General features: G+C 45.8%; 1 protein-coding gene across 2 annotated transcripts in view; it reads right to left on the reverse strand.

Moving 5' to 3' along the window:
* Positions 1 to 23,280, reverse strand: part of LOC143767223 (uncharacterized) — a 323,645-nt gene that overhangs the window by 12,204 nt on the left and 288,161 nt on the right. For both annotated transcript variants that reach the window (XM_077255376.1, XM_077255375.1), the window contains one exon: positions 9,891 to 9,981. In XM_077255376.1, the coding sequence (XP_077111491.1) occupies positions 9,891 to 9,981 (91 nt within the window). The remainder of the gene's footprint in view (positions 1 to 9,890; positions 9,982 to 23,280) is intronic.

Here is a 23,280-nt window from a genome sequence, read left to right on the forward strand (position 1 = left end):
ACTTATGAGAGGTAGAGCAGCTGAGACGGGACAAACTGCAGATTAAGGTACAGCACCAAGAAATGAAAAGAAGGCGCTGACCACTTCCAACCCAGGGTATAGAGAGACGAAGCAGTTCTCTAAAGACTAGTAGTATGCAATTTGAAGTTAGAAGTAGTGACTCCTCTGTTAACTCAGTGCTGAGTAGCATAGGCAGGAGACCCTGTAGCGGACGTAGTGACAAAGGGTCAGATTCAGACCAGACAGTAGGCTCGACTGTAGGGGAGTCTCGCGAGTGCATAAATCAGTGGATGTGGTCAGGGAGAGAATGGTCTGGAAAAGGGGCAACTCTACCAGAGGAAGTGACGGAGTCAGATGATACATCCTTCCAAAAAGGTTCACTGACAGGGCCCGATTTTGACAGACGGGTGTACTATCAAAGGCGACCGAGAAGGGTCTCTGGTCGGGTAATGGAAGGTGCCAAGCCCCATGGCTTTAGGCAGAGGGGGAGGTATGTAAGGAGGCTAATTGCCGTGTAGTCAATGGGAGGTATGTGTTGCAGAGATGGCTGCTCCATGCGATGCAACCCAGAGTATTTTGTTTTAGTGCACGTGAGCACTAAGATGTCGTTTAGTGCACCTGGGTCCGGGTTGCTATGAATAGCTATGAGAGATGGACGGGTCAGGCTAACCACATACCTCACCTGTGAGTGTGGTTACAGCCTATATAATGGAGATTGTTGTTTGGCACATGGCCTGTGTCTTGGGAGGTAGAAGGCCTCCTGTGTGTGTGGTTCCAGACCGAGCCTGCATGCTCGACATTGCCCAGCCTGTGTGCCCACAGGCCTGAGGGAGCAGAGAGCCCAGCTAAGAGCAATTTTGTGTTGTTTTGCCTGCTCAGAAGGCTGCTTACCATTTGTTGTTACTACTGGGTTTATGAAGCAAATAAACTCGCAGAGCCGTGCATAGCCTTGTAGAGCCGTGCAGAGCCTGGTAGAGCAGTGCGGAGCCTTGCTGTGCAGAGCCTTGTGGAGTCGGACAGAACCTTGCAGAGGGTCATGCGCCCCTATATTTAACATGGGGGCGCATGGACATGCGTTACCGATGCGTCGCCGACGCAACACACAACAACGCAAATGTGAACGTAGCCTAAGGGCAGTTTTGTGTTGTTTTGCCTGCTCAGAAGGCCGCTTACCGTTTGTTGTTACTACTGGGCTTATGAAGCAAAAAAACACGCATGGACTTTTTTTTAAAGAAGCACGCCTCCTGTTCTCCTCCTGCTGCACCTAATTGAGTACAGATCCCAACACTCTATCTCTGCACATCTAACACCTAAACATCTGTCATTTCTTTTCTGCATTTTATTCCAGTACGTGTCACATGGATGGTGCACACTGATGGCACAACGAGACCACACAGAGGCCACACACGGATAGCACCGATACTGGCTTTTACAGTATCCAAAATATCAGGATGTGTGAAGAGGGCCTAAGGCAGTCAGCTTAGGGAAGATGAACAGACTGGAGGTGTCTGATTTGAGAGAGAGCGACAGGCCAGAATCACTCTCTGAAAAGAGTTTGCACAGGCTGTGTGCAGAGAACAGCAAGTAACACTTGTTGCTATGAACATTAACTGTTTTGTTTGACTAAGCGGGGGTTAGCTCTGCCATTTATGAGTAACCAGGGTCTGTTCTGTTTAGTTAGTGCTTGGACAAGGCTAGGGATTAATGTTTCTTAGCTTGTTTTGGTGATGTACAACATGTACAAAGTACACATACATACACACAGAATAATAAAGATACTGACAAATAGTTCCTCTGAAATCCAGTAGGAGTATATACATAGCTCCCCTGAAACTGTATAGAAAATAATATATATTACATGGGTGGCTATCATATCACCACCACGCCTATTATAATATATTTCTATACAGCTTCAGTGGAACCATGTAACTGTGGTGCACAGTGCTATGTTCAGTATATAGAACTGCTGGAGTCCAGAGGATTGCTATATACCAAGCACCATAATATACATAGGTTGCTTATAGCTGTATAGAACTATATACTATAAAATGTGGTGGTCTTTATTTGTTGCTGTATTGATTGTGTTTTTTTAGCACTCTGTCACTTTAAGATTCTGCAAATGCACTAAGCACTTTATTTACACTTCTCATCATTCTCATCCTCTTGCTCTCTTGGCCTAAGATGCCATTGTAATCCATTATTCACTGGCCCACTCTTGTAGACCTTAGTCATTTACACTTATTGATTTTATCTATAATATTTAATGGGCATTCTCTTGTGGTCCTCCTCTTGATGTCTGCTGTACTGGTCCCCTTAAACATGGCTGCCTCAGTGAGCCTTGACTCTTGCACTGTCTTCTTTTGCTTGTGGCTATCGCATTATGCACTGTGCGCATGTCCATTGACGTCACTGGGTGAACTTTCACCCACATGCGCACAGTGACATGATGGTCGCGGGAGAAGGAAGCATTTCTGGTGCATGGTGTCCTGGACACGAGCACCACATAGACCGGAGGTTAGGTCGACTTCCTATTTAAACCCCAGGGATATGGCACAAAGACACTCCCCTTTTTGAAAAAGCATCCGCGAAACGCGTGTCGGGGATCAGCAGGGGAACGCACTGACACTACCAGATACAATGGGTAAGCTGGACCCACCACGGTGGATACATGAGTCTGGTGTTCCATTGAATTCTTCATTTTTTGACTATTCACCAGTCTCTTTGCACCTTTTACTACCTATGTTCTTATACTTTTTATACATGGGTTGTGACCTTACTTACCTTTGATTACTATTTTGTCTCTGTCTCTCTCCCTTGCTGTATCAGCATGTCTCCACACCTATTCCCCTCCTTTTGCCAGTATGTATGGTTTATACTTCATGTACTGTATGTAATTTTGTTTAATAAAACATTTTGGATTTTACTACTCTTGGTGGTTTTCATGCACTCCATTTCTTCTGGTTTTCATATGGTGTGGTGATAGATAAGGGGAGATATATGGTATATATTATTATGGTGCTGTGTATATCGCAATACCCTGGACTCCAGCAGTCCTATATACATTGCACGGTACACAACAGTGTTACACCCCGGAGGAGTATTGAAAACATATACACAGAAGAATATGTTATAATAAATGTGATGATATGATAGAACCACACATTATAATATATACTATTTTCCGTACAGTTCCAAAGGAGCTATGTAACTGTGTGGTGCACCCTGCTTTGCATTCCCTCTCCCACCCTCAAGTGACTAATACTATTTGCTGCATTCAGCCTTACTAACTAGCAGCAGGAGGAATCATGGAGGGGGGTCAGAGCCTCCTGGAGAGTCAATCGACAACAATAAAAGATCACACCAGAAGACTACTAGTGTTTGATGTCTGATGGTGGAAGTCATGGGACCAAACGATTGGAACAACAATGGCAGGTCACAATGAACCGTGAAAAGGCTGTGTGTCACGATCCATTTTTGGATTCATAGCAGCTCTGGTTCCACTCTGTTTTAAATGTAGCTTTTTCCTTTCAGGACCAGCGAGGGTTAATGTCAGTTTTTCTCCCGCTGGCAATCTGCTGTAACTGCAGAGTTGCTGGGTCAGCTGATGGGGCTGATGACCACATCCACCATAACTTAAATGGGCACCTGATGAATCAGCTGACTGTTGCTTGTGGATAGTGGAGTGGGAGTCAATTGGTGGAATCTCGCTTTGTCCAGACCCATGGTCTAATGGATGGGATGCTAGCAAGACCCCTTAGCATTCATGCAATTGACTCTGTCCCACTCAGCCAGGGGAGGGTGACCCAAGTCGTAGATCGTATAAACCTGCGTATAGGGACTCGTCATGAAGAGTCCCTGTCATGCTACGTCTTGGAGGGTATGCCAACTCCCATCATCTTAGGCCTCCCTTGGTTGAAGAAACACAATCTGGTAATAAATTGGCGGTCCAGGGAAGTAGTCCTCTGGGACCAGTCCTGTAAGGACTGCTGCCCAGGAGCTACTGTCTCTGTCATCTTTCTGAAACCTACCCCTTCTTCTCCGGTGGGGGCAGCTGAGGCGATGCCAGGGAGTATGGGTATGAGTCCTCTTAGGAGGAGAGGTAAAGAGAAGGTGGTGTTTCCCTCTGAATGTAGTGAGGGTAAGAGTTTGTCGACACAGGGAGACGCCTCTGCTGTCAGTTCCTCAAAGAGTTCACCATCCTGTGGCAAACGCATGCGTGGAAATAAACGTTCAGGTCCAGACCTGTGTGTGAATGAATACATGTGGGTGTCCACCAAAAAACAGGTGGAAGTATGCTTCTGGAACCTGTAGTTCTAGAGTGATCGGGACGTATCGGGTGTCGACCATTCTCAGTCTGGGGACTTTCCAGCTGGAGTTACCCCCAGTAATGCACGCACACAACGTATTCCACAGGTCGGCGCTCTGGAGATTTGTGGCGCCTCCGGAGCCTAGGTTATTGCCATTTCCTTTGGGCTGCGTTTGCATAAACCTGAGGATAAGGTGACTCCAGAGGTTAACTCTAGTGGATCAAGGTGTCCTCACCGTACGTTGTTTCCGGTGAGGTTTGGTGTTGAGGGTCCAGGGGTCAGTCACGATCTCTTTTTGGATTTGTGGCAGCTCTGGTTCGACTCTGTTTTAAATGTAGCTTTTTTCCTTTCAGGACCAGCGAGAGTTAATGTCAGTTTTTCTCCCACCGGCAATCTGCTGTAACTGCAGAGTTGCTGGGTCAGCTGATGTGGGTAGTGACCACCCTCAGCATCCTTTAAATGGTCACTTGATGCATCAGTTGACTGTTGGTGGCAGAATTTCTCTATGGAGACCAACCGTGCAGTTGCAGCTCTCTGGTGTCAGCTACTTCTGGTGTTTGGAATCCTGTTTCTGTGTCATCTGCAGTGTGGAGCTTGGCAGCGGTGTCTGGAAGCTAAGTGTTGTGTTTTTCCTTTTCCTTTTCGTGTTTGTCACTGTCCCCTGCGTGGTACTATCTGCAGTGGTGAGACTAGCGCCCCTTGTTGGCCAGTGTACTAGCCAGGGCAGTGCTAAGTGACAGCGAGCGACGAGGTTCCTGACGGAGATGGGGAAAGGATCCACTTAGGGAATTAGGGGAGTGCAGTGACAGGCTCAGGTTTGAGCTCAGGTGGTGACCATCCCTTATTTTCCTATCAGTAGTGCCTTCCTCTCCCCATTTCCATGCCGTTGTGTGTGTGTGTTGCCCCGTCTGCTGACCGACACCCCCCCATTGGGTCATGTCACATCATGACACTGCAGAGGAGATTGGGCACCAGGCCAGGAGGGAGCTCAGCAGGAGAGCAGTAGCTGCACACCAATGCCGGAATGGTGTCTCTGATTCAGAGGCAGGCAGAGGAAAACAAAGGGGGTTCACACGGTAAGCGTGAGCTTACCACTGATTGTCTGATGTCTATTGATCCTCCCTTAAGGTACCTTCACACTAAGCGACTTTGCAGCGAGAACGACGACGATCCGTGACGTTGCAGCGTCCTGGATAGCGATCTCGTTGTGTTTGACACGCAGCAGCGATCTGGATCCCGCTGTGATATCGCTGGTCGGAGCTAGAAGTCCAGAACTTTATTTTGTCGCTTGATCACCCGCTGTCATCGCTGGATCAGCGTGTGTGACGCCGATCCAGCGATGTATTCACTTGTAACCAGGGTAAACATTGGGTTACTAAGTGCAGGGCCACGCTTAGTAACCCGATATTTACCCTGGTTACCATTGTAAAAGTAAAAAAAAAACAGTACATACTCACCTTCTGATGTCTGTCACAACCCCGGCGTCCACAGGGTTATGCGCTGCTGCCGAGAGCTTCCTGCACTGACTGTGTCAGAGCCGGCCGTAAAGCAGAGCACAGCGGTGACGTCACCGCTGTGCTCTGCTTTACTGCTGGTGCTGACACATTCAGTGCAGGAAGCTCTGAGCAGCAGCGCGTAACCCTGTGGACGCCGGGGGACGTGACAGACATCAGAAGGTGAGTATGTACTGTTTTTTTTCTTTACTTTTACAATGGTAACCAGGGTAAATATCGGGTTACTAAGCGCAGCCCTGCACTTAGTAACCCGATGTTTACCCTGGTTACCCGGGTGCAGCAGGGGGACTTCGGCATCGTTGAAGATAGTTTCAACGATGCCGAAGTCGTTCCCCTGATCGTTGGTCGCTGGAGAGAGCTGTCTGTGTTACAGCTCCCCAGTGACCTAAACAGCGACGCTGCAACGATCGGCTCGTTGTCTATATCGCTGCAGCGTCGCTGAGTGTGACGGTACCTTTAGGCTCTGTCCTACCCTCTCTCCTCTCTCAAGTTCACTGCAGTGAAGTGAGGAGCATTTGCACATGCACAGTGGTAAGCTTTGGAACAAAAAAAAAATCATGGATTGTGCTTTTTTTTCGGGACACAATGGACAGCAAAAAAAGCACCTGCATTTGCATTTTCACAGACTGCCCATAAATTTATGGACAGTTGGCAATGCATTCTGCCTGTTGAGGGCAGAGCAAAGTACTGGGCAGATAAGTACACCTGTGCAGGAGCGCGATGCCGAGGAGCCATGAAGCAAGCAGGAGGGAGGCGATCATAAGAAGATGGGAGGCGCCGGACCCGGACCTGCAACAACCATCGGACCGGACCACCCCTGGGTGAGTGTAATAAAACTTATTGTTCTTTTCTTTCAGGTCGGATATACAGCATTATAGAATGCTGTAGATAAGCCCTGAAAGGCGGTGGCCATATCTTATATCGGCCAAACCTGGTGGCAGGTTCGCGTTAAATAATTATCCCCCTCTACTCCTCCTTGGTCAGGCCTGATCTGGAATTATGTGTCCAGTTCTGGACACCACATTTTAAAAAAGACATTGAAAAACTGGAGCAAATTCAGAGAAGAGCTACCAGGATGGTAAGCGGTTTAAGGATCTGGGAATGTTTAGCTTACAAAAAAGAAGGCTAAGAGGAGACTTAATAGCTGTCTACAGCTACAGATGTCACAGTGTAGAGAGATCAACATTATTCTCATTTACACATGGAAAAAAGAAAATCAATAGAATGAAACTGAATGGGAGAAGATACAGATTAGATATTAGAAAAAACTTTTAGACAGTGAGTGTGATCAACAAGTGGAACAGGCTGCCATGAGAGGTGGCGAGTTCTCCTTCAATGGAAGTCTTCAAACTGAGGCTGGACAGACATTTGTCTGAGATGGTTTAAAGAATCCTCCATTGAGCAGGGGGTTGGACAGGATGACCGTTGAAGTCCCTTCCAATGCTAATATTTTATGATTCGAAGTACTTCTCAACCATGGCGTATATATATGGCAAGTATCGGAAAGGCGTTAAGAATATAAAAATTGAAAGTTTGAAAATTGCTTAATTCTTGCCAAAATTCCAATGAATTAATTCAAAAAATTTGGATCTGAATTTAACAATATCATAAAGTACAATGTGTTACGAAAAAACTGTCTCAATTATTGTGATTCGATGAAGTGTTCCAGAGTTGGTACAACATAAAGTAACATTGGCCAGAATTGTAAAATTTGGTCTGATCAGGAAGGTGAAAACAGGCTCAGGAGTGAAGGGTTTAATGACTGCATCTTTTATTCTTCAGATGGTCATTATCTGAAGCGCTCCTGTCGGCTATTTTCTTCTATATCATTCTGTATCAGAGGTTCACAACACTAACAATCTTCAAAAGTATATTTAGAGTCATCCACTGAGCACAGTGTCCTGTGATGGACAGGAAAGATATATATCTTTGTACCGTCTTAGCCAGTAGATAGAAATATATTTAGAATTGAGAGTCCTCAGTGGTTGATACCTTTTAATGGCTAACTGAAAAGATGGTAACAAATTGCAAGCTTTCGAGACTACACAGGTCTCTTCATCAGGCATAGACTAATACAAATTCTGAAGAATCACATATTTATGCACAACATGCGCACTGCTCTCTGTCTTCCATCCTCGGCACTGACTGTTCAGGCAGAGGGCGGCGCGCACACTAATTGCGTCATCGCGATGACCTGAACAGTCACAGCAAGAGGACGGAAGACAGAGCAGCGCGCAGCGGTGGAACGAGCAAGGTGACTATCGCGCAATGCTCACCTCCCCCAATAATACTCACCTGAACCCGGCGCGGTCCCTGGCAGCGTCTTACTATCAGATGGTCTCCGGGAGCCAGCGGCATCTTCCTGTGTTCAGCGGTCATGTACCGCTCATTACAGTAATGAATATGCATGCATATTCATTACTTTAATGAGCGGTATCACGTGACCGCTGAACACAGGAAGAGCTGCCCGGAGACCTTGGGACATACAGGGACCGCGCCAGGAGCAGGTGAGTGTTGTGATTCGGTTCGTGGGCTCCCCCGGTGGTCTCTTGTGGTACTGGTGTCCTGCAAGCTTTGCCTTCTCAGTTCACCTGTTCCTATCAGGATGTGGGAGTATCCTATTTAACCTTGCTCCTCAGTCATTCTAATGCTGGCCATCAATGTATCCAGAGTGATTCTGTTGCATGTTCCTGCTCCCAGTTTTCTGCTCAGCTAAGTTGGACACTTAGTCCTTAAGTCTATTTTTGTATGTTTTGTCCAGTTTGCACTTATGTGAATCTCTGCAGCTGGAAGCTCTTGTTGGGCTGAAATTACCACTCCAGTGGCATGAGTTGTCACATGAGTTAAGGTAATTTCAGGATGGTGTTTTGAAGGGTTTTGCAGCTGACCGCGAAGTCCTCTGTTGTATCTTTCTGCTATTTAGTTAGCGGGCCTCTCTGTGCTAAATCTGCTTTCATACTACGTGTGTCTTTTCATCTGCTCTCACCGTTATTATATGTGGGGGGCTGCTATCTCCTGTGGGGACATTCTCTGGAGGCAAGCCAGGACTGTGTTTTCTTCTACCAGGGGTAGTTAGTTCTCCGGCTGGCGCGCGGCATCTAGAGACAACGCAGGAATGCCCCCTGGCTACTTCTAGTGTGGTGTGTAGGTTTAGCATCGCGGTCAGCTCTAGTTTCCATCACCCGAGAGCTTGTCCGTTTATTCTATGCTTCTGATGTTTCCTTGCCATTGGAAACCATAACAGGTGAGTATGTGATAGCTGCCGCTCCCCCTCACCCGCCGACCCCACGCCGACACTGACTCGAGTATAAGCCGAGAGGGTCACTTTCAACCCAAAAAAGTGGGCTGAAAATCTCGGCTTATACTCGAGTATATACGGTACTTGTGTTAAAAGGTAACTTCAAAACTCAGAGAGACAGAAGAGTCTGGGAATATAAACTGATAACGACCTTTGACTGTCTTAGTGGTTGAATGAATGTGTCGCATGGATTTATGTCTTTTTACATCAACTAAGGAACTTGCCCCTCAGACTGAGGGGGTCATCACAACAGACCCAGACCCCAATCGGAGGACAATAAAACATTCCTTATCTAAGAAGTGGTCCAATATTTATGGACATAACTGTTTATCACTCATGGTAATTCTGCTTCATGTCACCTGTCTTATCCATGTTTTTTTTTTCTGTGCTATGTTGTGCATTAATATGTGATTCTTCAGAATTTGTATTAGACCATGCCTGATGAAGAGACCTGTGTAGTCTCGAAAGCTTGCAATTTGTTACCATCTTTTCAATTAGCCATTAAAAGGTATCAACCACTGAGGACTCTCAATTCTAAATATTTTTCTGTGATGGACAGGACAGTGAACACAGAAGCATCTACTCTACAGCAGCTCAGAAGAAATTATGGCAGAAAGTGTTATTTATTTTTAAACACTAAATCTTAAAAGTGTAAAATCCACACGTAAAGCTCTGTATAACATAGACTAAAAACATTAAACATATAAAGTAATTCTGCAAGCCATTGACTGAGTAGGATCTGTGACATCTCTGCATTTAGTCACTACTCACCTGTGAAGTTATCTGAAGAAATCTCCTCTTTCCACTGTTCATCAGCCTTCACATATGTCCCTGTAGTATTAATATGCATCAGATCTTTGCCCTGAAACAAAGATTGTAAAAGTTCACTGACAGATGGGGTCATGTGAAATATAGTAGTATAGTATAGTATAGTTATTAAGGTTGAAGGAAGACTGTAAGTCCATCTAGTTCAACCCATAGCCTAACCTAACATGCCCTAACATGTTGATCCAGAGTGATTTAGAAGAACAGAAAAGATCATAAATTAATATGAAAACCCCAAATGACAGCAATAGTTATTACACAGCTGCAGGTCTCCTGTATAAATCCAACCTGTCGGCTCCAGAAAACTGAGAGAGAATCTAGAGACCATCCAGTGTGATTAGCTTTAGATCCATTCCAAAAGATCATCAGACTGGCATTACTGCAAGCATATACCACTGGAGTATGCAATTCTGAAAATAGAATGGAACTCCTCACTGGCACATTATTTTGTTGTTTTTTTTATTCCAAGGTCATATAGTCAATTTTCAAAATAACCAAAAATACATTTACAAAAGTCGGGGCCACTGGTGTACCCATTGCGGTACCAGTTGCCTGGGTATATCAGTGTTCTGCCAATTGAAAGGAATGTCACAAAACAAAAAGCATAAGGATTTACAGATAAATTCCAGTAGTTTGCCCTTGGTATTATCTGCTTCCTGTGGCATGCGTGTGTTCAGACTCTTGACGTTGATCGTCTACAACTGAAATTCTTCTTGACAAACTGGTATAATATTGGTAAAATATTGGTAAAATGCTCATTGTTGGTCCTTGATGCATTAAATTAGGTATGCAGAAAAATTTGGAAGAAAGAGAGAGGTTCAATGTATAAATAGACCCCTGGGTGTTGTTAGGGTTCAGTTGTAGATTGACAGTTGAAGAGATAAGTGAGTGACTGAGAAGCAAGGAGAGAGCTGGAACATAGAGTGTGTGTGATAAGGAAGGATGATGATATTGTGCTCCTAAATGGACACTGATACTGACACGTGGCAGGAAAATTAGAGAACAGCTAGTAAGACCTGGTCAGAGATCTAGGGAAGAAGGAGCATTTCTAGTATTGAGTCAGAGGTCTAGAAAAGTATCCAAGAGTATGTGGGGGGCCCCAAGATGTCAAGGACAGAGCCTACATATAACACAGACTTGGTGTTTAGATAAAGAAATCTAGACGGCCAAGCCAAGGGGAACAGACCATACAGTGGGAGTGAGATGCAGGGAGAAGGAAAAAAAGTGTTATCAGGTAAGATGGAGACAAATAATGAATGTAACTGGTGGATACTGTATAAGATATGTGTCGCCATAGTAAACCATTAAGTATGAAGCTCCATTTTCTACTTTTTAATCGTTGGGCTAAAACTGTGTTTCAGTGGCAAATCAGAAGGCCAGATTTCCACACAAAAATCATTAGGCATAATATAGTGCTGCTGCCACGAGGCTTAATTAGCTACTCCAAATCGTTTGTGCTAAAACTGTTTTTTCAGTGGTAAGTCAGAAGGCCAGGTTTCCAAGCAAAAATTGTTAGGCATGACAGTGTTGCTCAGGCACACGATCTAAGAAAATAAATAGTGATTGTTCATTTAGTGACAGGTGACTGACAGCTGTGGGACTAAGGTTGTGAAACAGCAGGGTACAAAAGGGGAAGGCTACTTACAATATTAGTGGGAAAAAGTGAGGTCATGGTGGAAGGGGGAATAGGTCTGGTGTTAGACATGTACATGGGTTAGGTGTTAAAGTGAATGAAAGCTCAACTGAACAAACACTGTCTCACCCTGTCCAAAGATCACTGATAACATCTCTTACTAGCCAGCCTCCTCCACTCCCTTTCTTTGGCAGCCACAGCGGTACGCCTTGTAGATGAGGCTCAGGAAGAGCATGTGCTCCAGTGGATGGCAAGCGCTGCATCAAGTAGCCTCTCCACCTTTTCCTCCACCTTAACATTACACACAGTACTATCCTCAGAGGTGGTACCCCAATCACCCTTGTAGTTCTGCTCCAAAGAATCGCAGATTCCAGAGGAAGAAAGCATGTGCACTGATGACCAAAGTTTTTTCATGTTAGAACCGGGGCCAGACGAAGTAGGGTCCGAGCAGAATCCAGACCCTCGTCACCAGATGTTAACCACCAAGGAAGGAGGTGATCCTGATGAGACTCAGATACGGAGGTGCACGTGGACTGTACTGTGGTGTCAGGGCAGAAAGAGGATTAGGGTGACTGTCAGGGTGAGGAATGTGAGAGGATGATGATAAGGTTGGAGACCCTACTTGGTGTGAACCCAGAGGTAAGCAGCTGAGTAGCTCAGCAGAGAAGGTGTAGGAGGAGGAAGATGAGGCAGTTACGTTGCGGCTTCCCACACAGACACAAAGTGATGCAACCACAACAAGCCCTGCATCCTCAGCCCCAACTGGGGCTAACATCAGTTGCGAGTGTGCAGTTCCCAGGGGTGGCAAGGGTTGCCTAGCCTGGGTGTTATTTGAGACGGCAAAGGATGACCAACACATGCTATCTGTCAAATTTGCCAGAAAAAACTCAGTAGAGGCAATAATTTGACAACTACATGCATTAACTGGCACATATGCGATCAACAAGCTTTAGTGTGGGAATCTCACTGCGCTAAAATGCAGACTAGAGGCCTCGCCAACCACCTGTCATCGCATCAACCTTTACCATTGCAAATCTTCTCACTCAGGTCTCTGGCTGAAAAACTGTAATTGTTTACCCACCACAGTCAGGGTGAGTGAGAGCCGGTCAGCTGTTATGGAAGTAGACATGACTGCTGCTTTTGTGTCACCTAGCACAACACATCTTTCTCAATCCACCATAACATCTCCGCCAGCACTTCACTCACAGTCCAGCAGTTTGTCCTGTTCTCCGTACTCTGACCTCTCTCAGCACAGCAGCAAGATCTCAATTCCGCAGTTGTGGTCACATAAAAGACACGTGGCAAAGCTAAGAGCTTGAACTCTACCATCTCCAATCTGTCGGCCACAAAAATGATGCCTTTCCGCCTGGTGGATACAGACGGTTTCTAAAAATTGAGGGCTGTTGCAGTCCCCCAGTACCAGTTGCCCAGTCACCATTACTTCTGTAAGAAAGCTATGCCTGCGCTACCCCAGCATGTTGGCGACAACATCACCCATTCCCTGAAAAAATCTATGTCTGCCAGGGTGCATTTCACCAGTGACACCTGGATGAGCAAACATGGGCAGGGGCGTTATATCTCGCTGACCGAGCACTGGGTGACTCTGGTGGCTGTGGGGGTAGGCGGTCAATGGGCTGCACCACAAGTCTTTGAATCCCCAAGGCTTGGGAGACAAACCTTTATATCTAACATTTCCTCCAGTGCTTCTGCCTCCTTCACCTCCTCTAGGGCCTCCACCTGTGCCCTCAACCTCTCGTTTAATCAGACACACGTTCCAACAGTGCAGACCGAATCTCCCCCACCTCCGTACTGCGCAGCTATGGCTAACCGCAATCAGGCAGTGATTAAATTAAAATGCCTTGGAGAGCGCAGTCACACAGCTTAAGAGTTGTGGACAGGTATCCAGGCCGAGATAGAGCAATGACTGTCTCCCCTAAACCTGAAGTCAAGGAAGGCCATGTGCGATAATGGGGCAAATCTGGTGGTGACTCTACGCCATGGCAACCTCACACATGTGCCTTGCATGGCTCGCTCATGTCCTTAACCTGGCGGTGCAGCAATTTCTATGCCACGATCCCGGCCTGGATGCGTTGGTGCAGAAAGCACAGTCACTGTGTGCTCACTTCTGCTGATCGCACCTCGCAGGTCATCGACGCATCGACAGAGGTCTTTTGGCCTACAGGTTAACCTTTTGATTAGCGATGTTCCGACATGGTGGAATTCCACTCTGCATATGTTGCAGCAGTATTGTAGCAGTGATCAGCCCTGGTGCAGTATGTCCTTTTGCATAGCCTAGGCAAAAAGCAGTCCAGACGTGGTGCAAATCATGCTTGTGGAGTGGGCACATGTGAAGGATCTCTGCACCCTTCTGCACAGTTATGAAATGGCTATTAAGACGGTTAGAATTAGCACTGACGATGCCATCATCAGCATCATTATTCCGGTCATCTACATGCTGGAGCACACTTTGGATAGTCTGGGTGAGGAGGTGATGGTCCCAGAGGAAGAGTTAGAATCAGAGGAGAATGCAGAAGGGATAACAATATCTGAAATTTCTGGACTGTCCTCGCACAGGCGGGTGCAATGGGAGGGTGGCTTACAGCGATCAAACGGGGCTCATAGTACCAGACAAACTGTTAGTGAATGTGCAGGAGACGATGAACAAATTGAGGAGGACAAGGTGATGGACACGCAACAATCAGGAGATGAAGAGGATAATGATATGCTCTATGTTGTCCGTGGTTGGCGAGAGGGAATGGAGGAAGCAACCTTGAGTGTTACCCCGCCACCAACACAGCATGGACTTGGACTTCATGGAAGCGCCGACACGAGCGCCTTCTTGCTGCACTATCTTCAACAAGAAGCCCGTATTCTTAGGGTTAGAAATAATGCTGACTACTGGGTTGCCACTCTGTTAGATCCACGGTACAAGAGTAAATTTAGCCAGATGCTTCCCCTGGAAAGGGATGCACGCCTACTGGAGTATCGAAATATGCATGTAGACAATCTTAAAAGTGGCTTTCCCTAAGACAGCAGTGAGGCACACAGTGTGCATCCCAGTTGTAGAAGTCCAACCCTGGGAACATTAAGGTGTCATCGCCAAAACATTAGCAGCAGCAGTGTAAGTGGCATAAGCAATTTCTGCGAGTCATTTAACACATTTTTTGACCAGCCCGTGCACCAGAAGAACAGAATACAAGTCTGACACGTTGTGAGCAACTGGAAAGTATGGTTCAAGAGTATTTGGAGTACAATATCAATGCCATTAGGGGGAGTTTGGACCCTTTTACATTTTGGTCTTCAAAAATGGAAGAGTGGCCTGAGCTCGCCTGTTACACCTTGGAGGTTTTATCATGCCCGGCAGCCAGCATTTTCTCAGAACGCGTCTTCAGGGCTGCTGATAATGTTCTGACGGATAAGTGCATCTGGCTGTCCCATCAAAGTGTAGACCGCCTAACTTTCATAAAAATGAACAAATCATGGATCTCCAATGAATTTTGCACCCCAGTCGCAGAATGGGCAGACTAGGCAATGGTGTTGTTTTAGTGTCATGTATTGATCTTGCGTTATTGTAGTCTGTGCCATCTTTGTGGTGTCTTTGATGCCTGTTGTTGCTACTCTGCTGATGTTACAAACAATTTTTTGAAATGTGGAGATTCCAAGTTGGGTCTCCATCTGGTGGGTTGCCCGTATAAGTAGGGCTCAAGACATGTAGGCCCATGTTACTTTCCTTACATTTTTCTACCAATATTACTGTATGAAACTGATGTTTGAGCTATCTGAGTGAGGCAGGAATAAAAAAAAATAATGGAGGTGAAGGTTTACACTGATACCTTAACCACCAGGTTCTCATTGAAACTTCAATTCCAAGCTGTAAATGCTGGGCCAGGCCCTGATACCTCATGCATGGCCCATGGCTGACTGCTGCTGTGCCATTTGCAAATTTCTACTGTGGGTCAATTGATGCCACTTTTCATGGTGGCTGCTCCTAATTTCAGCTGATTGGGAAGCTTTCTGTCACCCCTTATGGTGTTTTCTATGCATTTGCTTTTGCCTCCCATTGAATCTAATGCGGTTCGGATACGTTCGTCAAACCATTCGACAAACTGTTCGGTAAACGGTGGTCTGATCGGCAAAACCGAACCTTGAACTCGACTTTGAGCACTCCACAAAGATGGTGAGCGGTGAGGATGCCATAGTCAGCGCAACTATCCTGCTTCTGTGCCAACTTAAGCAGTCACTGCTCACAATTAAACATGAAGCTTTGCATGCGGAGCAGGTGCGAATGTAGGAAAGCATAACACAGAGAGATTGCAGCCAGCCCAGCCTCATCTCATCTGCTCAATTAGGGTAACATTGGGTAACAATGAGGAGGTGGACACTGGGGAGCAGGAACAGAAGCTGGTGGCTAGTGCAACAGAGGCTAGTATCCACACAACCATCATCCCATCTCCCCTACGTGGATGGGCTGAGGTTGTGAATGATGAGCAAAAGAGTGAGGAGGAGATGGAGAGCTAGGCACATATGGCCGACTTTATGTAGCGATGCCTTTCCCGTGACCCTCGCGTTACATTCATCTTAGCAAAAAAAAAAAAAGTACAGGTTGTTCACTTTGCTAGACCCATGCTGCAAGGAGAACTTATCTCTTCATCCTGAAGTGGAGAGGTCTTCTAAAATGGTGCTATACCAGAAGACTATTGTGGAAAATATGTCGAAAAACTTCAGTTCAGACAACACTAGCGGTAGGGGGCAAGCATCTTTGCCAACCAAGAAGGAGAAGCCATGGAGTAACACAGCAGAGGCAGGGGTACACTGTCAAAGGCATGGCGAATTTCATGACACCAGCCCAGGGGCCTGATGACCGGGTATTTTTGACAAAGCGGGAAAAGTTTTTAAAGATGGTAAAGCAATACTTGGCCAACCAAACCAGTGTACTCCCTAATTCCTCTGTGACTTTTGGGTCTTAAAGCTGGACACCTGGATGAGATGTCCTCTATACTCTATACCTTGTGCTGCCATGCCGCCAGCATCTTGTTGGTGTAGTTTTTTAGTGCCTCGGGGGTCATAACAGACATTACCAGACAGGATCACTCTCATACAAAAAGAACAAATCCTGGATTGACCCCCACTTTTCCACACCACCAGATGACAGCAGCACATAAAGTGTTTGTAATATTCAATATTTTAATCAGGCCCACCAGTTGCAGCTTTTTTAGGTGCTATGAGGCTAGGGCTAAGACCCGCCTCATAATTTCAGTCTGCTTTGCACTTTCTGCAAAGCCTTTATGTGTCAATTACACTTTCAAAATATTTTAATTCTAAAATTTTTTATGGATTCAATGACTTTTCCATACTAACAAGATTATTGTTACATTACAGTGGTATGTAAAAAGTACAAAAATCGTAGAAAAATATTTCCGGAATAGATTAGTCATTCATAGAGTATTACATGCTTTCTGTCACATTTTGGTGGTATATAACAGTATAAAAAAGCATTTGAAAATATTGCTTGTTTGTTCACATTTCTTACTCATACACTATTCCGTGTTCGGGGGTACATTTTTGTCATATATAAAAAAAATAATAATAATAAAAAAAAAAATTGCTGGGTTACATTTCTCAGCCATATAGTATTACGTGTTCTTGGGTACATTTTGTTGGTATGTAGCCTTCAAAAACCATGTTCAAAATTTATCGTTATTATATTGCTTACCCATAGACTATTCCATGGACTGGAGACCATTTCCTTGGTATAAAAAAAGCCTCAAAAAATGTCTGAACGTTGAGTATTTTTGACTTGTAGATTTGGTGCATAAAATAATCTGCTGCATCTCAAATCTCACCAAAGATGCGTTTTTGCAGCTGCATTTGTCCTGCCAAGAGGTTTTACTCAATATGTGCACATACCCTCATTAGTATTATATTGTTCACCCATAGACTATTCCGTGGTCTGGAGTACATTTCCTTGGTATATAACCCTCGAAAGTGCATAGCCTTTATGAGTCTAGGAGTACCAATACATGACAATTTGAACTGAATGTGTATGAGGCCCTCTTTTATGTCTAGTAGTTCTTGCTTCCTTCATAAATTACCATATATACTCGAGTATACGTCGACCCGAGTATAAGCCAAGGCACCTAATTTTGCCATCAAAAAGTGGGAAAACGTGTTGACTCGAGTATAAGCCAGGTATGCATTATCCCCTCATCCCTATCCTGGTATGCAGGTCTTCCCATCCCTGTCCTTGTATGCATGGTTTCCCATGCCCGTATGAATGGCTCCCCATCCCCGTATGCATGGCTCGTTATCCCCACACAGGGAAGGTAAGTAGGATGTGAGCTGGAAGCCGGCGGCTGCGGCTGCAACTGTGCGCACTATAAGACAAATGAATATTTACTGCCAGCGCAGTGAATATTCATTTTTCTTTAGCAGCAGGCACAGTTACACCTCTGTTACACCTCTGTGACCCACTGCTCCACCGCTCCCCCTTCCCGGCCATCTTTCTTGGACAATCACTCGTGTATAAGCCGACGGGGGTGTTTTCAGCACAAAAAATATGCTGAAAAACTCGGCTTATCATGAGTACCGTATATACTCGAGTATAAGCCGACCCCCCTAATTTTGCAACAAAAAACTGGGAAACTTATTAACTAGAGTATAACCCTAGGGTGGAAAATGCAGCAGCTACCGGTAAATGTCAAAAATAAAAATAGATACCAATAAAAGTTAAATTAATTGAGACATCAGTAGGTTAAGTGTTTTTGAATATCCATATTGTATCAGGAGCCCCATATAATGCACCATATAGTTCATGATGGGCCCAATAAGATGCTCCATACAAAAAATATAGTTCTTACCGATAACGGTATTTCTCTGAGCCCATGACGGCACCACGGAGAGAGGGGATCCGCCCACCAAGGACAGGAAACCTACAGATAAAAAGGCGGTACCACTCTCCCGCATCAGTTGTTTACTAGAGAACGATGGGAGACTATGGAACAGCTTATTAGTTTCAACATTACTTTATATTAACTTAATTGAGATACCACGTGGCCTATCAAAAAATAAACTATGGCACTATATTAACGTGCACACCCATAAGTGAAGGGAGGGAATGTACGGGTGCCGTCATGGGCTCAGAGAAATACCGTTATCGGTAAGAACTATATTTTTCTCTGTCGCCCATGACGGCACCACGGAGAGATTTCATAGATTGTACATTCAGGGAGGGACCACCGCTTCCAGAACCCTTTTACCGAAAGTAAGGTCCGAAGAGGAAATAAGGTCCAATCTATAGTGTCTATAGAATGTGGAAGGTGATGACCAAGTAGCGGCTCTACATATCTGATCGATAGAGGTTCCGGCCTTCTCCGCCCAAGAAGCCGCCACTGCCCTCGTTGAGTGAGCCTTGACTTCCCCTGGAACAGACACTCCACTTGACGAATATGACAAGCTGATAGCGTCCGTGACCCATCTTGCCAAAGTGGATTTGGAGGCTTTTTTCCCCTTTCGGGGACCCTGAAAGCATACAAAAAGAGAGGCATCCTCCCTACTCTCTCTAGTGGCTTCTAAATATTGTATGAGACATCTCCTTACATCTAGCGTATGTAATGCTTCCTCCTCTTTATTTTTAGGGTTAGGACAGAAGGAGGGAAGAGAGATCTCTTGAGTTCTATGGAACCGGGAAGCCACTTTCGGGAGGTATGCAGGATCTATCTTGAGAATAACTCTATCCTCTAAAACCTGAGTGTATGGAGGGTTAGCAGATAAAGCTTGTATGTCGCTAATCCTACGAGCGGATGTGAGGGCAACCAGCAGGGAAGTTTTGAGGGATAGCATTTTTAACGGGACCTCCTCCAAGGGTTCGAAGGGAGGTTTAGTCAGGGCTCTAAGGACCAAATTTAAATCCTATTGAGGGGAGGTTTTAATTGGAATTGGCCTTGATCTGCTTGCTGCCCTGATAAACCTTGAAACCCACCGATTCCCTGCCAGATCGTAATTAAACAGAGCTCCCAATGCTGCCACATGGACTTTCAGGGTACTCGTGGCTAAACCGATCTCCAACCCCTTTTGTAAAAATTCTAATACAGTTTTAAGGGGAACCTTTTCTCCTACTTTGGAACCTGATGATGATAGGAATTTCTTCCATATCTTCCCGTATTGTTTTGTCGTGACCGGTTTCCTACTTTGTAAGAGAGTGGATACTAATGCTGGTGAAAATCCTCTATCCTCTAGTAGCTTCCTCTCAAATGCCAGGCCGTCAAGTGTAAGTTCATAACTTGTGGATGGTTGATCGGCCCTTGGGAGAGCAAGTCTGGGAGGTCTGGGAGTACCCACGGGTCGGATATCGACATTCTCCTCATCCAAGAGAACCAAGGTCTCTTCGGCCAGAACGGGGCTATTAAGATTACATGAGCCCCGTCCTCCCGAATCTTCCTCAGCACTGCCGGAATCAGGGCAAATGGGGGAAATGCGTAAGCTAGATGATGCCGCCATGGAATCAGAAACGCATCCAGGGCTACCGGGTTCCCTTGAGGATTTATGGAGCAAAAGGAGGTTACTTTTTTGTTTGTGTTGTTGGCAAAGAGATCTATGTTGGGAACCCCCCATTTTCTTGTAATCTGGGTAAATACCGTCTGATTTAGCTCCCATTCTCCTTGCTTTAAACTGGAGCGGCTTAGAAAGTCCGCTTTGAAGTTGTCCACCCCCCTTATGTGTAGACTTGTCAGGGATAAAAGGTTGCTCTCGGCTATCTGAAAAATTTCGTTGGTTACCTCCATCAGTTTTTTGGAGCGAGTCCCCCCCTGGTGATTCAGGTATGCTACTACCACCCTGTTGTCCGACATGACTCTGACGTGGTGGGAGTGAAGGGCCCCCAAGAATTCCTGGAGGGAGAACTTGACCACAAGGAGCTCTTTCATATTGGAGGATTCCTCCCGCAGGGATGTTGGCCAGGTGTTTTGAGCTACTAGGTCGCCTAAATGAGCCCCCCAGCCACTGGGGCTTGCATCTGTCGTCAGTATCTTTGAGATTGGGATTACCCATGGGACTCCCTGGGAAAGATTCCTTAGTGATGCCCACCAGGTTAGTGACTGAGTTGTTTTTGGAGATAATCTCAACCGACTTTCTAAATGCCCTCCCAGAGAGATCTCTTCTGATAAAATCTGCCATTGAAGGTGTCTCGAATGGAGCTGCGCCCATTGGACCGCCGGTATGCACGAAGTCATGGATCCTAAGAGGGACATAGCCTGGCGTAGTGTTATAGAAGGGAGGGCTTGTATTTTGGCCACTCGTCTTATCATGCTTTGTATTTTTTCCTCTGGAAGACGGCACTCTTCCTTTATAGAGTCCAGTATTAGACCCAGATATTCTTGGACCTGGGAAGGTACCAGTCTGGACTTTTTCAAGTTTATCAGCCAACCCAGATCCTGTAGGGACCTTGTCACTGTATCCAGCTGATTGCTGCAGTGTTGGGGGGAGGAGCCTATTATCAAAAAATCGTCCAGGTATGGTACAATCAAGGTGTCTTGCTCTCTGAGATGAGCCATTACCTCCGAAATTATTTTTGTGAATATTCTCGGGGCTATTGCCAGTCCGAACGGTAGGGCTGAGAATTGAAAGTGGCGTAATGTCCCCCTGACATGAACTGCTATCCTGAGAAACCTCTGGTGATCTATGTGGATGGGGACGTGATAATAGGCATCCTTCAGGTCCAGGACTACCATAAAACATCGAGGAAAAAGCATTTTTATAGAGGATTTTATCGTCTCCATCTTGAATGGTTGAATCTCTAGGTATTTGTTTAGGCTCTTCAGGTTTATGATAGTCCTGTAAGACCCATCTGGTTTTTTTCTCAGGAATAGAGGGGAATAATAACCTTGTTCTCTTTCTTGTGGAGGGACTTCTAGAAGAACCCCCTTGTCCACTAGTCCTAGGACCTCGTTCTCTAATGCCCATTGTTCTTCCGCTGAAGACTTTGGAGAGGTTATTGAAAAGAAGGGACGAGGAGTTCTCAGAAATGTTAGCTTTAGACCTGATTTTATTATGCCCAGGATCCATTGGCTGCATGTAATCTTTTCCCAGGCCGGGAGAAAGAGTGACAATCTCCCCCCCACCCGGGGCCAACCTTCATTGAGAGGGTTTCTTGTTGTCGCCGGGGTTTTTATTAAACAGGTACCCTTTATTTCTGTTTTTCTTATCCTCCCATTTTCCCTGGTTTCTCCCTTGCTTTTTACGGAAAAACCTCTTGCTCCGAAAGGGCCGTTTGTAAGCGGGGAAACCCAGGGCAGGAAAAGATTTCTTTTTATCTCCTGCCTTCTCCAGGATGTCGTCCAGGGTGGGGCCAAACAGAAATTCCCCTTCACAAGGAATAGTGCATAATTTAGACTTCGTCTGTAAGTCCCCTGGCCAGCACTTAAGCCAGAGGGCGCGCCTTGCCGCGTTAGAGAAGACCGCTGACCTGGCAGCCAATCTAATAGAATCAGCAGAAGCATCTGCTAAAAATGCGGCCGCCCCTCTTAGTACCGGCAAGGTGTTCAGTATGGAGTCACGGGACGCCTTCCCCTTTAGCTGGCCCTCCAGTTGGTCTAACCAAATCATTAATGAACGGGACGTGCATGCGGCTGCGACTGCTGGCTTTAGACCTCCTCCAGATGCTTCCCAGGCACTTTTGAGAAAAGCATCCGCTTTTTTGTCCATAGGGTCTTTTAAGACCCCCATGTCTTCAAAAGGAAGGGCAAATTTTTTAGACGCTTTAGCAATAGCTACGTCTAGCTTGGGGGCTTTTTCCCAGAAGGAGCAAGATTCGTCTTCAAAGGGGTACTTCCTTTTTGGCGTCAATAACGCCTTTCTCAAGGGTTTCTTCCACTCCTTTTTGATTAGTGCGGAAATAGTTTCATTGAGTGGAAAAGCCCTCTTTTTCTTTTGCTCAAGACCTCCGAACATGATGTCCTGAACCGACCTTTTGGGGTGAGAGTCTACTAACCCCATAGTGCTCCTCACTGCTTTAATGAGGCCATCGGTGTCTTCTAAGGGGAAACAGCTGTGACCCCCAGAGGAAGAAGACGATGACGAAGAAGAGGAGGAGGTGGTGGAGGAGTCAGATGAATCTGAGTCCGCACTATCCTTGTCTGTATTAGACACCGGGGACGGAGACCTGTGTTTAGTCTTCCTCCGTTTTTTTCCCCTTTTCAGAGACTTAAAGGTGTCTTCTACCTGATTCTTAATCAGGGTTTTGAGGTCAGCTGCAAACCCGGGAAGCCCCTCGGATACTGTTTGCTGTATACATATACTACAAAGTCTTTTCTCCCAGATATTTGGAAGATCTTCTTTACACAGGGCACAAATCCTATGCTTGGTTTTCCCTAAGCTCTTCTTTCCCTAGAGAAAAAGAGACAAATAATACCCTTACTGTCTCTAACTTTCACGAAGATCACTTACCACCTCCAGGACCCATAAATACCGGTTGAGGATGCTCCATGTCCGTCTTTTTCCCCGACGCCGTACTGGACCCCTTGCTATGTTGGGACCTTTGGCGTTCTTTACTGGTGGTGTCCTGGTGTCCTTTTTGCTGTCGCCGTTTTTGCTGCTGCTGCTGCTGCGGCGATGCTGATGGTGGTGGTGGTGACTCAGGTAAGGGTGATGCCATGTCACTCATTCTGATTGCAGGTATGGCCTCACGTAGGCTGCTGTCAATCGACTGAT

The sequence above is a fragment of the Ranitomeya variabilis genome, chromosome 4 (assembly GCF_051348905.1).
Source record: "Ranitomeya variabilis isolate aRanVar5 chromosome 4, aRanVar5.hap1, whole genome shotgun sequence".
Lineage (NCBI taxonomy): Eukaryota > Metazoa > Chordata > Amphibia > Anura > Dendrobatidae > Ranitomeya > Ranitomeya variabilis.